Source organism: Pinus tabuliformis, chromosome J (genome assembly GCF_031772625.1).
Source record: "Pinus tabuliformis cultivar Carrire ecotype Pingquan chromosome J, CPIR1, whole genome shotgun sequence".
NCBI lineage: Eukaryota > Viridiplantae > Streptophyta > Pinopsida > Pinales > Pinaceae > Pinus > Pinus tabuliformis.
In genome coordinates this window covers 801,870,143-801,885,082 of record NC_142295.1, presented here as the reverse complement: position 1 = coordinate 801,885,082, position 14,940 = coordinate 801,870,143, and the positions used below count along the sequence as shown (strand labels likewise).

The 14,940-nt window shown below is 43.5% G+C and overlaps 1 protein-coding gene across 1 annotated transcript; it reads left to right on the top strand.

Moving 5' to 3' along the window:
- The first annotated feature begins 250 nt into the window (after positions 1-250).
- LOC149229148 (uncharacterized) lies at positions 251-5,742 on the top strand. The gene is made up of 5 exons (XM_089380962.1): positions 251-727; positions 971-1,375; positions 1,690-3,286; positions 3,944-4,628; positions 4,791-5,742. Exons 1-5 carry the CDS (start codon positions 251-253, stop codon positions 5,740-5,742), a joined length of 4,116 nt encoding a protein of 1,371 aa, XP_089237088.1.
- Positions 5,743-14,940: the final 9,198 nt, after the last annotated feature.

The following is a 14,940-nucleotide window of genomic DNA, read 5'->3' as shown; positions in this document are numbered from 1 at the left end:
GAGCAAAAGTTTCTTAGGGACACAGTTCTCGTACCGTTGAGGTTGACCATCTTGCTGCCGCCTGAGAGCTGCCGCCTTCGGCTTTGCCCCAGCGCTATCCAAATCGAGCTCGGATCTGTTGACCAGTTCGCTGATCCCCGCCCCTGCGCGCTTTCGTGGTTGAACCAGCTGAGGATCCGTCCGCGCTTCCTTTGCGACTGTGCCTATTGAGGATCATGGAGCCTTGATCTGCCAATCAGATCTTGGGCCCATGGAGGTGCTGGGCACCCCCCAGACCACTTCCTCTCCTCCTCCGTCGGCAAGCTCCCCTGCTGAAGTGTTTAGTCGCCTTCTTGAAGGGTTGCCCAAGAAGAAAAATGCAGAAGCAGCGAGATTCGTCAAGAAACTTGACGATATCCCCGAGATTTCATTACCTCCGGAAACCCCGATCCAGGTTGCTCTGTCTCTGTCTGAGAGGGCCCTCATAGGTCAGTTTACTGGCTTATGGCCTTCTCCCAAGTCGACAGAGAGTTGGGTTAAAAGAAATTGGTTGCCGCTGATCTGCGAAAGTGTGACATCTTATTTCCTGGGTCGAGGATTCTTCCTCTTTGAGTTTACCTCCAAAGAAGATAAGGAGCTGATCTTTCGAAATGGCCCTTACTTTATGGGCCCCCAGGGTCTGTACCTGAACAAATGGACTCCCGACTTTGATCCAACAGTAGATGTGCCCAAAGCTGTTCCGGTTTGGGTAAGGCTCCCCAATCTCCCGGTTCATTGCTGGAACTGGGACTCCCTGATGCATATTGGAAATGCCCTAGGGAAATTCATTGATCGAGCGAACAACAAGGATCAATATGACTGCGCAAGGATCTGCGTAGAGGTGGATCTGGAGGAGGGGCTTCCTGAGGCCATCAAACTCAAAGTAGGGAACTGGACACATGTGCAGAAGTTAGACTATGAACAGTTGCCTTTCAAATGCCGGAAATGCCAGGTCTATGGACACTTCGCCAGAAACTGTCCAACGGCCATCGAAGTAGCTCAAGGGAAGGAGGCCGGTTGGAACCAGGTAAAACGATCCAAAACGGCACCTAAGAACCAGAGGCAGGGAGGAGTTACAGGCAAAGACCTTCCAAAGGACCCTGCCCAACAGATCCAGCAGTCCCAGCCCTCGATCAATCTAGAGAACAGGTTCGGCCCTCTCAGCTCCCAACCAGAGGATTCTCATGAAGAAGCAGCTCAGATGCCAGAGGCCCCAGACAAAGATCCCCAACCACTCAGCGATAAGGACAAGGGAGCTGCAGAAAGCTCAAAAGGTACCCCTGAAGTAGCCGAGGAGGAGGATCAAGAATCAGAAGAATCAGAGGAGGAAGGGGAAATAGGAGTATCCCAATCCTCGGTAAGGAGATCTACAAGAGGACGTAAAACGGATCGGGAGAAAAGAGAACATGAAACGTACAAAGATAAACTCCAGGGTAGCCAACCAACATTGGAGAAGCTGCTAGCAAAAAAACCGAAGATGATAAGAAACCAGCCACAAGGCTCCAAGGGAGCCCATCCAAACAAAGGTAAATAATGAAGATCATCTCCTAGAATTGTAGGGGTATGGGCAGCAAAATAAAAGAAGAAGCGATAAGAAACTTAATAAGAATAGAGGCCCCGGACATACTCCTTCTCCAGGAGACTAAGATGGAGGAATCTGATTTTCTCCAGGTAAGTAAAAAACTATGGAAAAACAGTAATGCTTCAGCTGTCTCAGCCCGAGGAGCTTCTGGAGGGTTGGGTACTCTTTGGAATGAAAACAGATTTTCGTTGGTGGTGGAGGCATCAAACACCCACTGGGCGATGGTAAAGATGCAGCATGTTATTACAAAAGAAATCCTCTGCCTTTTCAATGTTTATGTTCTGGTAAATGCTGGAGAGAAAAAGAGCTGCTGGGACTCCTTAAGGCAGCAAGCAGATCTGATTACTTTAGAAAATGTCATCATAGCAGGCGACCTGAACATCACTTTGCATTCTACCGAAAAGAGAGGGGGCTCCATTGTACGAGATCCGGCAAGGGAATGGGTCGAGGATCTCCTCCAAGACTGGGATCTGCTAGATATCAAGCCCGTCTCAGGTATGTACACTTGGTCCAATAAAAGAATAGGTCCAGGCCATATTGCAGCAAGGCTGGACAGATTCTTGGTGCATAGCTCTTATCTTATGCTTGGACTAGATGCCAGTATGCATATTCTTCCTTGTAGCATCTCAGATCACAAGCCAATCAAGCTCACCCTCCGAGCCCACGCGGATCTAGGTCCCATTCCCTTCAAGTTTAGCCCATTATGGATCAAGGAACCAAACTTCTTGCAGATTGTGAAAGAAAGCTGGTCTCAACCAGTCACTGGATCCCCATTTTATATCTGGGAAGAAAAACTCAGGAGACTGAAAACAACCCTGAAGAGCTGGGCCAAAACTATTGCAAACCCAGCATCTGATAGGAAAAATATCCAAAGCCAACTCGAAGCATTTCAGCTGAACGCAGAAGAGGAGAATATAACCAGAGAGACTCTAGATAAGGAGGCTCATCTCCAGCAATGCTACCATCAAGATTGCCTGACTGAAGAAGAAACGTGGAGGATTAAATCACGATGCCTCTGGCTAAAGGCAGGAGACAGAAATACATCATTCTTTCATAAGTATGCGGAAGCCAGAAAAGGTTTCAACTCCATCAAAGAAATTAAGGAAGCGGATATCACTCATAAGGACTTTGCAAGTATCAAACAGGCATCTCATCTCCATTTCAAAGGGTTGTATAGTAAAGAAAACAATTCGAACCAGAACTTTAGTTTGTTGGATGGTATCCCCTCCTCAATATCTGTTGATATGAACCATCACTTAGAAAGTAAAGTCACTATGGATGAAGTCAAAAGAGCCCTCTATGCCATGAATCCTGACAAATCCCCTGGCCCTGATGGCTTTTCCGCCTCTTTTCTCCAAACCTGCTGGCACATAGTGGGGAAAGACTTATATAAAATGGTCCTAAAATCGCAGGCTTGCCAGAAACTAGGAGGAAGCACCAACTCTTCCTTCCTAGCTCTCATCCCCAAGGAAAAGGGAGCCAACTCCTTCAACAGGTTTCGGCCCATATCGCTGTGCAACACTGGCTACAAACTGATCACAAAAGTCATTGCTAATAGGTTGAAGTATATCCTTCCTAAAATCATCCCGGAGAACCAAGGAGGCTTCATCCATGGAAGGAACTTAGTAGACAATTTCACTCTTGTCCAAGAGGCAATTCTTTCAAGTCAGCAACGCAAGGAACAAGGTATGGCAATCAAGCTAGACCTTGCAAATGCCTTTGATCGAGTTAACCATAGTTTTCTGTTGAATGTGTTGAAAAAATTTGGATTTGGGGAGAGATTCATCAATTGGATCCGAGCCTGCATATCGGAACCATGGATCGCCCCATTAATCAATGGTAGATCTGCAGGTTTCTTCAAAGCTACAAGAGGGTTAAGACAGGGTTGCCCCTTGTCCCCCCTGTTGTTTGTAATCCAAGCTTCAGTGCTCAGCTTTCACCTAAACAATCAAATGCAAGAGCAGGAGATAACAGGGATATCTATAGCAAGGGGGGTCCAAAACATAAATCATGCATTATTTGCAGACAATACCCTACTGCTTGGGACAGCCTCGATCCACTCGGCTAGAAAATTTAAAGAGGTGCTCGAGGAGTACTGCACGGAGTTTGGTAGCAGCCTCAACAAGGGTAAGTGCCACACTTACTGTTGGAACACTTCGCCCTCTTTGATCAGCTCTATCTCCAGATGCCTAGGATTTGCAGCTTCCTCACAATGGACTTCGTTTAAGTATCTGGGGCTGCCAGTCTTCCTCAAACGAGCCTAAAGTAGGGACTGGATGCCCCAGGTAGAAAAGTTTAAATGTAAACTCCAGGCATGGGGAGTTAATTGGTTAAATATGGCAGGTAAGACAGTCCTCATCAAGGCTGTCCTTAGCAGTCTTCCGTTATTCCAGTTCGCTGTGCTTCTGGCGCCTAAGGGTATACTCCAGAAAATGGAACAATACATCAGAAATTTCTTTTGGAAAGGGGGTAAACACAATGAGAGAAGATTCCAGCTTGTCAATTGGGAGACTGTCCTCAAGCCTAAGATGGAGGGAGGGCTCAACTTCAAAAAGCTCCTTTACCAGAACATAGCAATGGGAGCTAAACTTCTATGGAGAATTATTGCGCCTAAGCCAGGCTGGGCACAGACATCTCTCTGGCGAAAATATCTCAAAGGAGCAAGGCTGAGATGCTTAGACGGTCCCCTGCCTCAAGGGAATACGCCCTTCGTCAATCTTTGCTCCAAAGCGGCCCCTTTGATCCAATCAAAAGCCTATTGGATTCCCGGAAACGGCAAAAAAATTAATCTTTGGAGGGACCGGATCATGGACCGAGATCCTATCGGAGATAGTCCAAATCTGAAATCACTGAAGGATCGTTTGGTGGCTGCAGGGAAGAATAAACTGTGGGACATCTCCACCTGGAATGGTGCGCAGTGGGCAGGCTGGAGCCTGCCGGATCTGCCCTCAGACCTGCATCAAGAACTCGCACACTTCCGCGATCTTCTGAATGGCATCGCACCTGTGCGCATTAACAAGAAGGACATGTGAGGATGGGGCGTTCACTCTACGGGTTACACAGTCGCCCAAGGATATGCGTGTCTAGACGCAATCCCAAACGCGCCCATCGACCCGGCCCCGTGGAAAGCAGTATGGGGCAACCCCACGCTACCAAAAATAGATATCTTTTGCTGGTTACTGTGCCACAGGAAAATTTTAACAGAAGACAAGCTCCAGAGGCGTGGTTTCTATGGACCGTCCAGGTGCTCGCTGTGCTATGACTTTGAGGAAAGCGCCACTCACCTGATTCTAAATTGTAAATTCTCAATTCAGGTCTGGAGAGAACTGATGGAGCATTGGAATCCCAAATTCGAGCTTCCAGCGACCATATCAGATCTGTTTGCCACCTGGAAAACTTGCTTTCCCGGACCCCCTCCCAAAAACAAAGGGATCAAAGCGGCCTGGGCATCACTGCTAAAAATTTGCTGCTGGCAGCTATGGCTTGAGCGCAACAGCAGAATCTTCAGGAGTCTCCATCACACCGCCAAGATAGTGGCGATCAAGGTAAAGTCCCAAATAAAAGAATGTCTGGGAGGTCACATAGACGACTCCAACCTCACTCAGTTAGACAAAGATTGGGGGTCCTCCTTGAACCTGAATTTTCAGCAAAATATCAGAAGCTTGGCTCCACCAGAGGAATGGCAAATAAGGGGAAAAGGCAGAGAGGACTTTCAAGACTGGATTCTCAACCAGAGGATGCACTCCCTCTTCTTCGATGGTGCAGCAAAAGGTAATCCGGGCAGCGCTGGAGCAGGGGGAGTAATTAAAAACATAGATGGTGCAGAGATCCTCCATTTTGCCTGGGGATTGGGAATCAACTCCAGCATCCAAGCTGAAGCATTTGCCCTCTTCCAAGGACTCAAATATCTTCAGAATCTGGAAATTAAAGAGGCCAATATCCTGGGGGACTCTGAAGTGATCATCAAACTGATGGTGACTGGCTCCATTCCACGAGATTTAAGACTAGCAAGACTGATCCATAGAATCAGAGGAATGGCAAAGACGTTTCAAAAACTGAAATTCTTTCACGTGCTGAGAGACAACAACAAGGAGGCAGATCTTGAAGCCAATAAAGCTGCTCTGTTTCGGCCGGAACTTTGAAAAGAGGTGGAGAAGAAGCCTGGGTTCCAATTCCCTAAAGCATTTCAGAAGATGTTTTTTTGCTTAATTTTAAAGCTGTTTGTATGTATATTTAAATTGGGGCAAATAGGAAATAAAAGCGCAATTGCTGAATCCAAATGGAAGTGGACAGCAAGACTAAAAGATTCTCAGAAGGAAGAACCCAACTGGATAGTGCCCATATCTATTGTATTCAGAAGACTGGTATTTAGACCAGCCCATTAATACAACTCATAACCGTTCCTGTTAAAAAAAAAAAAAACTAGAGCAAAAGTTTCTTGAAAATTGATGCCTTCCACTTGTACATACATTTTATCCATCCTCATTCAATTTGTTCTTGAAGACTCACTTAGTGTCAATTATGTTCTTCTCTTTTATTATAGGCAGTTCCCATGTCTCATTTTATTTCAATTTGATTTAGCCCGTTCTCCATAGCATTGATTCAATGCTCATCTTCACTAACTTGTGAAAATTCTTGGGTTATATTTCAGATAACAAGGAAAATTTTGCATGCCTTGGTATGCTTATCAATTTCCTTATGGTATGAACCGTTGAATCTTTATTGCCAAATATTTGATGTTTTGGATGATACTTCTGAACATATCTAGATGAAGTCTTTTGATGTTGAAGTTTTATCACCTTCTCTTGTTCTTTTTGGTCTTCTTCTTATTATTATTCCTTTTCATGCTCCTATGGATATTTATTTTCTTGTTTATTTTCTTTTTAATTTATTCTTACATCAATGCTTTGTATTATCTTGTGTACTCTTTTTTTGTATCATTTGTAGCCTTTTCGTTTAGATGAATAGCCAATAAAGGTTCCTTAATTTACTCAAGAATCAAACTTCCCTAACTTTTCATCATCTATCTTGTTGTAACACTTGCTTCTAAATCCTTTGAAATGTTTAACTGAAGAAGGTATACCTTTCCATAGTTCATAAGGGGCATTCTTGTTGTTTACTCTAACTTAAGCTCTATATAGGATCTGCTTCTCCCCAAAAAGGTATTTGGAATATTTAATTATGATCCAGACTTATGAAGGAACACAAAAAATATAGAATTATACATATACATAGAGATGCAGCAGAAATAAAACTTCATTTCATTAATATCAAAGAACTGAAATATGCTTACATACTAAAATGGAAATAAACTAGCACAGGTGATGGTAGCTTAACTCTCAGAAGAGGTGTGGAGGCTACATGCCTTTGAATTGTGTTATAATGAGGCTCAAAGGCCTATTTATTATTGAGAAACAATGAAAAACCTTAAACATCTTAAAACCTAACCCTAGGAGATGAAACGCCAAAACTACGGGCCTCGTTTGGGTAAATTGGTACATCAACTTCCCGAGGTCGTAACTTTGGCGTACAATCTCTGTTTGACATGCACAATACCTAGCTAGAAATATATATCCGAGGACTACAACTTTCAATTGCAAATATCAATCAAAAGTATTTTTCCCATTAAAAAAAATGTCGTTTAGGGCCTCAAAAAAGACTCATAAATTTCACAACCCAAAAAGCTACCAAAAATAGTAAATTGTGTTACAATTAAGGAAACTGAAAAACTGAAAGAAATAGTGGTGGGGGTCCAAGTGTGTTATAGACATTTTTGTGCCTTACAACTCCAAGCATGAAATGTCCATAAACCAAGGGCTCCTAAGTCCCTAAAAGTGTTGTTCTAACCCCTAAAGGAACAAGGTCAACAAATTACAGCTTCTCCCAGAAGTTCTCCACTAGAAACTGCTCAGAATAAGTCAAAACAGGATCATTTCAGCTGCTCCACTGGCTAGGTGCATTGCATTGCACCTAAATACACTGTGAGGGTGCGCTGCATTTCAAAAGTCCCTTCTGTGGGGTGGATGGGCGAGAAATGACAAATGGCAGTGTCATTCCGCGAGGTGGAGAGACAATGGAAGCTTCCAGAATCTTCTCCTATGACACTTGCCTCACTGAATTCGACCAAGGACGAGTAAGAGGCCTTCAGTCTCCAAGTGGAAGCAAGAACTGACAGAGAGAAGACACTAATCAAATCACAAGCTGACTCATCCTCCTTACAGATATCTATATATGGATCCCTCATCCCAGAGATCCAGAGGCTGGAATTTTGCATATTGTAAGGAATTGCTGTTGGTTTTTTGAGACAAACATCAGATTGTTGGGTGGTCTATGCTTTGTTTGAGGTGAAGAGGGGCTTCTTTGCTGGGAGGTTGATGCTGGGTCAGGAACCACTGGTTGTAACTCCTCCTGGATCTTTTCTTGTTTATCAATAAAATCTATTTGAGTTTTCCTCCATGCTTTTGTATCATTGATGCTTGTTACATTTGTATGGTTAACTTAAATCTGATCCTAAGTTGTTTATGAATATAGATCCATGTCTTTGTATAGTGTTCTTCTTCTGTGATCTTACAGGTACTTTGTGAAGCTGGGCAAGTAAGGGAGCAGGTAGCTGGAGACTATCAAAGAAGAGAGGGATTGGATCAAAGGATTAGCGCAAGACACAGGTTGGTTCTTTCTATTCCTCTCTATCTATAGTTCATAAAGGAAATACAAAAGTAGTTTTTCTCTGTTTGTTTCTAAGGAAGCTGTCACACCTTAGTGGGATAGAGCAGTTCTCCCTGTAACAAAATGGTGACTCCGCTGGGGAACTAATTAGTTTGTTTGTTTATCATTCTTTGTTTGTTTGTTTCATAAACTTATAAGTGGCATTCGAACTGCATTTGCCATAACAAATACAAAGTAGACATCTGCTGCTTCAATCCATTCACTGGATCTGTTTATGATTTAAACAACTGATTCACAAACTATCTGATTGCCCTTGTGATAGCTCTTAGATCCTCCTTAGATCTACCCCTGATTGTTGAATTACTGATTGCTTTTTACTCGGCCAAAAACCAAAGACTGAACTGCAAACTGTGACCCGGAACCCGGACAGAGTCTCGTTTCTGGCCCAGCGCAGGTACTGTTAAGAGATCCTGAATTTCAGCGCACTTCCCGAAAGGGCAACCTGCGCTGCATTTCAGATTCTCTGTGTTACAGGTGTGCTGATCAGACTAGCCCTGTGCAGCTGTGGTTCTTGTGCTTCATTCTTTCCAGTTCTATCTCTGAATTTTGCTGCCTGTGGTCAGTATATGTCTGTTTGAAACCCCCTTTTCCTTGCTGTTATTCTGCCTCCTTTGTACAAAATAACTGTAGATGTTTTTGTGTGTTTGTTGAGTCATTTACAGTTCTCCTTAGCAAAAGTAGCGTAATCGTATTGTCGTCCTTTGATTTGAATCTGTCGTAAGTGTCGATTTCAATTGTAGGAAAGAGTTTGATTGCTGTTGATGGTTGATTATCCTGTTACTATTGCTTTTGGTCTGAATTTGTGATTTTCTAGTGTCAAAAATGAGTATTCATTTCAAAATCGTAAGGTGTCGTAATCATCTCTATTTTTGATTTCGAAAAGAAGCTTGTTTGTGTTTGTCGCTTGAAAAGAAATTCAGATTTGTGCATCAACTTTCTTTTTAGCATCCATATACTAAGAAAGTCGAAAACAAATACATGCATGGGCATTTGCATATAGACAGTCTGTTTGGCTTGATTTAGGAAAGTGCATTTACAGTGTGCTCTTTGCTCTTTGTGAAAAGATTCTGTCTTTCTTTTCCCTAGTAGCTAGGATTTTCATTGCATAAAAGAGATAAAAAGTTTGTTTATCATCTTTAGATTGCATTTTAGGAATTACATCTACATCTCGTGGTGAACCCAAAAGGCAAACTTCATAAGCAAGATCAACTTAAAATAAATTCAATGAATCTAACAACGCTTTGGAACTTAACGCACAACATTTAGAGGTCTAGGCTAGAGACGTATTCTTGCGTCGTAAAGCCTGGTAACTGTTGTTCTCACTGTTGGTTGGGTGATTCCTCCACTTTGAGACGATAAGTGCCAGTACGGACTTGTGCTCCCACGTACCGTCGAGTATGTTTTGGGAGACCCCTATAGGCTTAAATCCTTTATCCATAGGAAGCCGTGTCTGCCGCCCTATCGATCGCAATGCACTGAACACAACATTCGGAAGATTGACTGCCGTACTGTAAAAATTATTCTGCAGTTTTGTGATTGGTTTGGTACTCCCTCTACCTAGACTTCCAGAGCAGTCCCTTTCGTTCCTTTTCAGACTCCTTAACAGAAAAGGTCCATCTGAGCACTTGTCACTTCAGGCTCATTAAAAATCGAAGGAGACTAGAGTCATCTTTTGTTTTTTCTCGACTCTTAAAAACTGAAAAAGCAAGTTGTGTCAAAGCGTCTAAAATTCATTTAATTCGGAAACATACTTCCCCTTTATTTTAGTTGATTGAGTAATCCGCAATCATGGAAGAAAGTCAATTGAAACCCCGTCGTTCGCGGAGGCTTACGAGTCAACCGTCTTTGTCTCCGGAATCGAAGCCAGTACGGACAAAGCGAATTCGTTTAACCAGTTCCAAATCTCCTATTAAAGTTAGAACAAGTGTTCCAACAACATTAGAGACTCCGGTTACTCCAAACATTTCTGGAATCCCTGCCTCTACAGAAGAAGTTCAACAGCCACAGAGGGACAGTGATACTGATCCTAGTCTGAGAGTAAACACTTGTGTTACCGAACCAGTTCCATCTACAACTGGTTCGGAGAGTCTTACTCTTCAAAGATCTTTCGCTGCTGATTCCATACCTTCTTCGGCACCAGAAATATTCTACAGACCTGACAGTCTTCCCCTTCCACCTGGTCTGATTGCCATAGAAGAAATTGTAGAAGATCCTCCAACAACTACTTCAACGCAATTTGGAGTCGGGATCACTCTATATCCTTCTTCATCAGAAGTTAGTCTACCACCAGCGGAAGCTCCTGTAGAATCGCTAGGTAACCTTTTGGATAGACTACAAATGTCTGAACAACCGTCAACATCTAGGACTGTGTCGTCTGACACAGCGACGGCAGAACTCCCTCCTATCACTCCGACAATGTTCGTCGGTATACCATCTGTCCCGACTAGCTCTCAATCGCTAGAGGGAGCCCACTCAGGGGCTACTTCGACAGTATGGTCTGTTCCTGTTTGTTCATCCGGAATAATATCCGGAAACTCTTATGTTGAGTCTCAACAAATTGATCCATTTGGAGGTCAATTTGGGCAGTCCGGTCCCCAAGGGCAAACCATTCCCTTGAGTTCTGGATTACCACCGTATGGGGGGCAGTATACCCTTTCATTATCCCCTCCGGGAGGATATCCATACGTGAGTTCACAACAACATTCAGGTTATACTGGAATTACCTCAAGCGGCTGGGTACCAATACTACCTCAACAACCAAGAGTTGTATATTCGATGCAACAATGCTTACCTACGTCAAACATACCGACTACGCCAGCTATTGTGACGGTGTCGCAAGTTCAAGCGCTGCCTGTTGTATGCCAACCTCAGGTTTCTCAGGTTGTAATGCAACAGCCCCTTGACCCTGCGACTCAACCACAGTCGCCGACTGGTGGAATGACACAGGTTCAGACGGGTACAATTACCCCTCATCTTGGTCAAACTGTTAGTATCGGTCAACAGCACATGGCTTCACAACCATGGCTAGTACAATACCAACAACCGCAATTCCAACAAGTATACCAAGGTTCTGAGCAACAAATCTTTGCTAATAGTGGGCAACCGTACATTCAAAACGGTCAAAATCAACCATTTTACAATGGTCATGTCCACCAACCTTACCAAACATACCAGCATCAGATGCATTATGCCGGTATGCAAATACCAACTGCTTAGGCAATCCCATCTTATCCTGGGTATGCTTCACCTAACCTGAATCAACAGTTACCCTTTGTAGCAACTTTAGAGTTACCTGATTTAAATCGGTTAACAAACTATCCAATCGCTTACGCACCTTGGTGGCCAGCGATTCCGCATAAACTTCCATCAGATATTCCTAAATTTAATGGAAATCTGGGTGAAGATCCATCGAATCACGTGATGACCTTTCATCTATGGTGTTCATCGAACACCTTAAATGATGATTCGATAAGACTTCGCCTCTTTCAGAGGGCGTTAATGGGTCCGGCGGCAAAATGGTACATCGAATTGCCTAGAGCTTCGTTCGACAACTTCAGTACCTTAGCCACAACCTTTTTAACCCATTTTCAGTTACCAATAAGGTACGAAACGAGAACAAAACTTCTTACCAACTTCAAACAGACAACGGCCACTCACATATCTGATCATATACATGAGTGGCGACGTCGTCGTAGGATGGTAAAAACGTACGTCCCCGATCAGCTCTTAGCTGAATGGTTTATCAAGTCATTACTGCCTTCCATCATGGAAGATGTGGCAAAGGGGGGAGTCGTAACAGAAGAGCAAGTTATCGCTCGTGCGCAATATCTGGACTTAATTTACACTCAGTCTAGCACGCTCTACGATAAAATACCTGATGCCCTAGACCGGAATTCTCAATTCCTCCTCCTCCTAAATCGAACAATGACTCTCATGCCGGCGATGGCATGATTGGCACAATAGACACGAAATCAACAAAGGCTACATCCAAAAAAGCCCGTCAGATTTCAAGTCAAAATGCAAAGTGGTGGGCTCCAGTATTGTAGCAATAATGCTACAACTCCTGGAGCTTCCTATCTCTAATTTTATCAACCCTGTAGTTCGTACAAACTTGGAAGCGACAGTGCTGTATGCACAAGTACTAGCTCTTGTCACAGCTGTCACTTGGTCAGCTGGCACAAGTCCACTAGGGCTCAAGCCAACTTCTATATGTTCTCAGAAGAAGCTTTCTAAATGATGGACGAAGGCTATCTCAAAGGAAATTAATCTACTTTGCAAAAATGAACTGAAAGCCAACCAAAACATGGAAACCCTAGTAAACCCTAATCTGACTAGCTTAATCTCTATGATGCAATGGTGGGAGTGCAAGTGTCTAAGAATGATGCCATTATTGCTAGTGATGTGAAATGCATGAACTCAAACTACTTCCATTAAAAAGAACATTGTTTTTGTATTTTTGCTTAAGTGGATGGAGTGATTATGATTTTGTTTCTTATTAGGGTTTGGCTGTGCAGAGGTGGTGCGAAGGGAGAGAAAGCTTGGGAAAGGTCAGGAGGGCTAGAAGAGGTCCCAAGGGATCCAAAACATCATTCCATAGAAGTCCACAACGTTCAGGTGCTCGGCAACCGAGGTTACAGGTTTCTACAGGATGTCTGCAGGGGATCCTACAGGAAACTCAGGAATTCTACAGGAAGTCTGCTAACTTCTACAGGATGTCCTACCATGGGAGTTTTGGGTGATGGTGAAGTGGTGGAGCGGTATGGGTGGATAGGTAAGATGGAGATGGAGCTTGTGATGGCTCAGGGGTAGAGAAATAAGATGGAGAAAGAGTGCACGGAGTTGGTTGGAGGATAGAAGGATGGAAGCAACGAAAGGTCAAGAAAATGGAGCTACGTGGGAAATGGAAGAGTTGGAAGGTAAACGAGCGGAACAGAGGTCGAGTAGGTGGCTTTAGGCGTGGCTAAGAAGAAGAAGAAGGAAATGGAATGATACTGAGCAGTGTAAATAAAACAAATTGCTTATGTCTTGCACCAAAAACGAGAATCCATTAATCTGTGCTACCTGTGCTATTAAACCAATGAACAGCAATGTAAATCGTGAAGAGAAGTCATGCATGAAGTTGGAATGACGGAGTATGGCTCAAGATCAGAGTGCATGGATGGATCTATAATTAAAATGACTGTGTTGCAGCTTGCATGAAAGTAAAAGACTGCGTTTTTTTGGTGGTTGGTACAGACTGCACCCCAATCTCTAAACAGAGATGGCAGTGAAGGAACTATCAACCTTTTTCTTGGAGCTCCAATGAATTACAATCCTCCTATTCTAATCTAAGCAACTGAAAGCACTTGAACTGTAAACTAATCCTACTCAATCACATTAAAGAAATCAAATCAACAAACTGTGCTCTTGAAATGCATGTCAAAACAAAGAAACAAAGTGCTGGAAAGAAAGGCAAATAACACTACAAAGAAGAGGAGGTCTATTGCTCTCAGGTTGGGCCCTAACCTGAGAGCTATAGCTCCCTTAAAAGCTCAGAATTAGATCCAAATCTGCTTGCCTTTATTCATAATCAAGAGTCTAATGTCATGCCAAAACTGGCTTACAAAAACAAACACAGAGCTGTAGCTCGTGCTCAGAAATTACAATAGTAGTTCAAAAGTTCAAAAAGCTCCTATCAAAGGCTACGGCCTTCATATTTATACACAATGAAGATCAAGCTGGCTTCCTCCATTCGTGGAGCTTGGCTGTCCAACTGAAAGTCAAACTGCTGTAAACTGCTGATCCTGTAGAACATGTTGGCTGCCTTTAAGCTCGGTGGGGAGAGCTGTTGGAGCTTGGAGTTAAGGTGAAAATCACGAGGAAGGTCATCAAGACTGTGGAAAACCTCCCTATGAACCCGCAATGTCACCTTTGCTGTCTCCTTGTCTCCATTTGCGTGGTCTTTTTCTCTCTTTAATGCCAAAAACCTGAAATCATCATGTATTAGCCACATAGATATAATGCCTGCCCTTCTTCCTACAAACAACACGAATATACTAAGAAATGAATGCATGAGTGATAAAAGATGAATGGTTGAGCAAGGTAAGTAGGCCAAATGAGCCCAAATTGTACCAAAAATTGGGGCTCATCATCACCCCCCAGCTAAAATATTTGCTCATCCTTGAGCAACTTAGTCCAAATCTTCATCCTTCATTGCTTTTACTGCTTCCCTTACATCCCAAGCCTCTGTGGTAGCGTCCTCCTTGCTGATATGAAACCTAGCTTTCCTGTTCACCTCTTCCCATTGTTCACTGTCATCCTCCTCTGTATTGCCTTCAGTCAACCCTAGCAGTAGTGGTGGGCTGAGTTTAAGGCCTATCCAGCTGGCCTGGAGGCTTTGCATGGATTTCTTGTAAAGGTCTACCCTTACCAAAGCTTCCCTCATCTGAGTTGGGGTATGGTACTCTCGGATTTTCAAACTGTGTGCCAAGGTATTCCATCTGCGTGTGCATGCTTGGGCAGCACTTTCTCCTAACAGCCTTTCCATGTCTTCAAAATGAGCTATGGCTTGGGCCTGTTGGTCCATAAATCTCAAGGAAGCTGTGGGATCAGTAGACAACTGTTGGTGTGCTGAG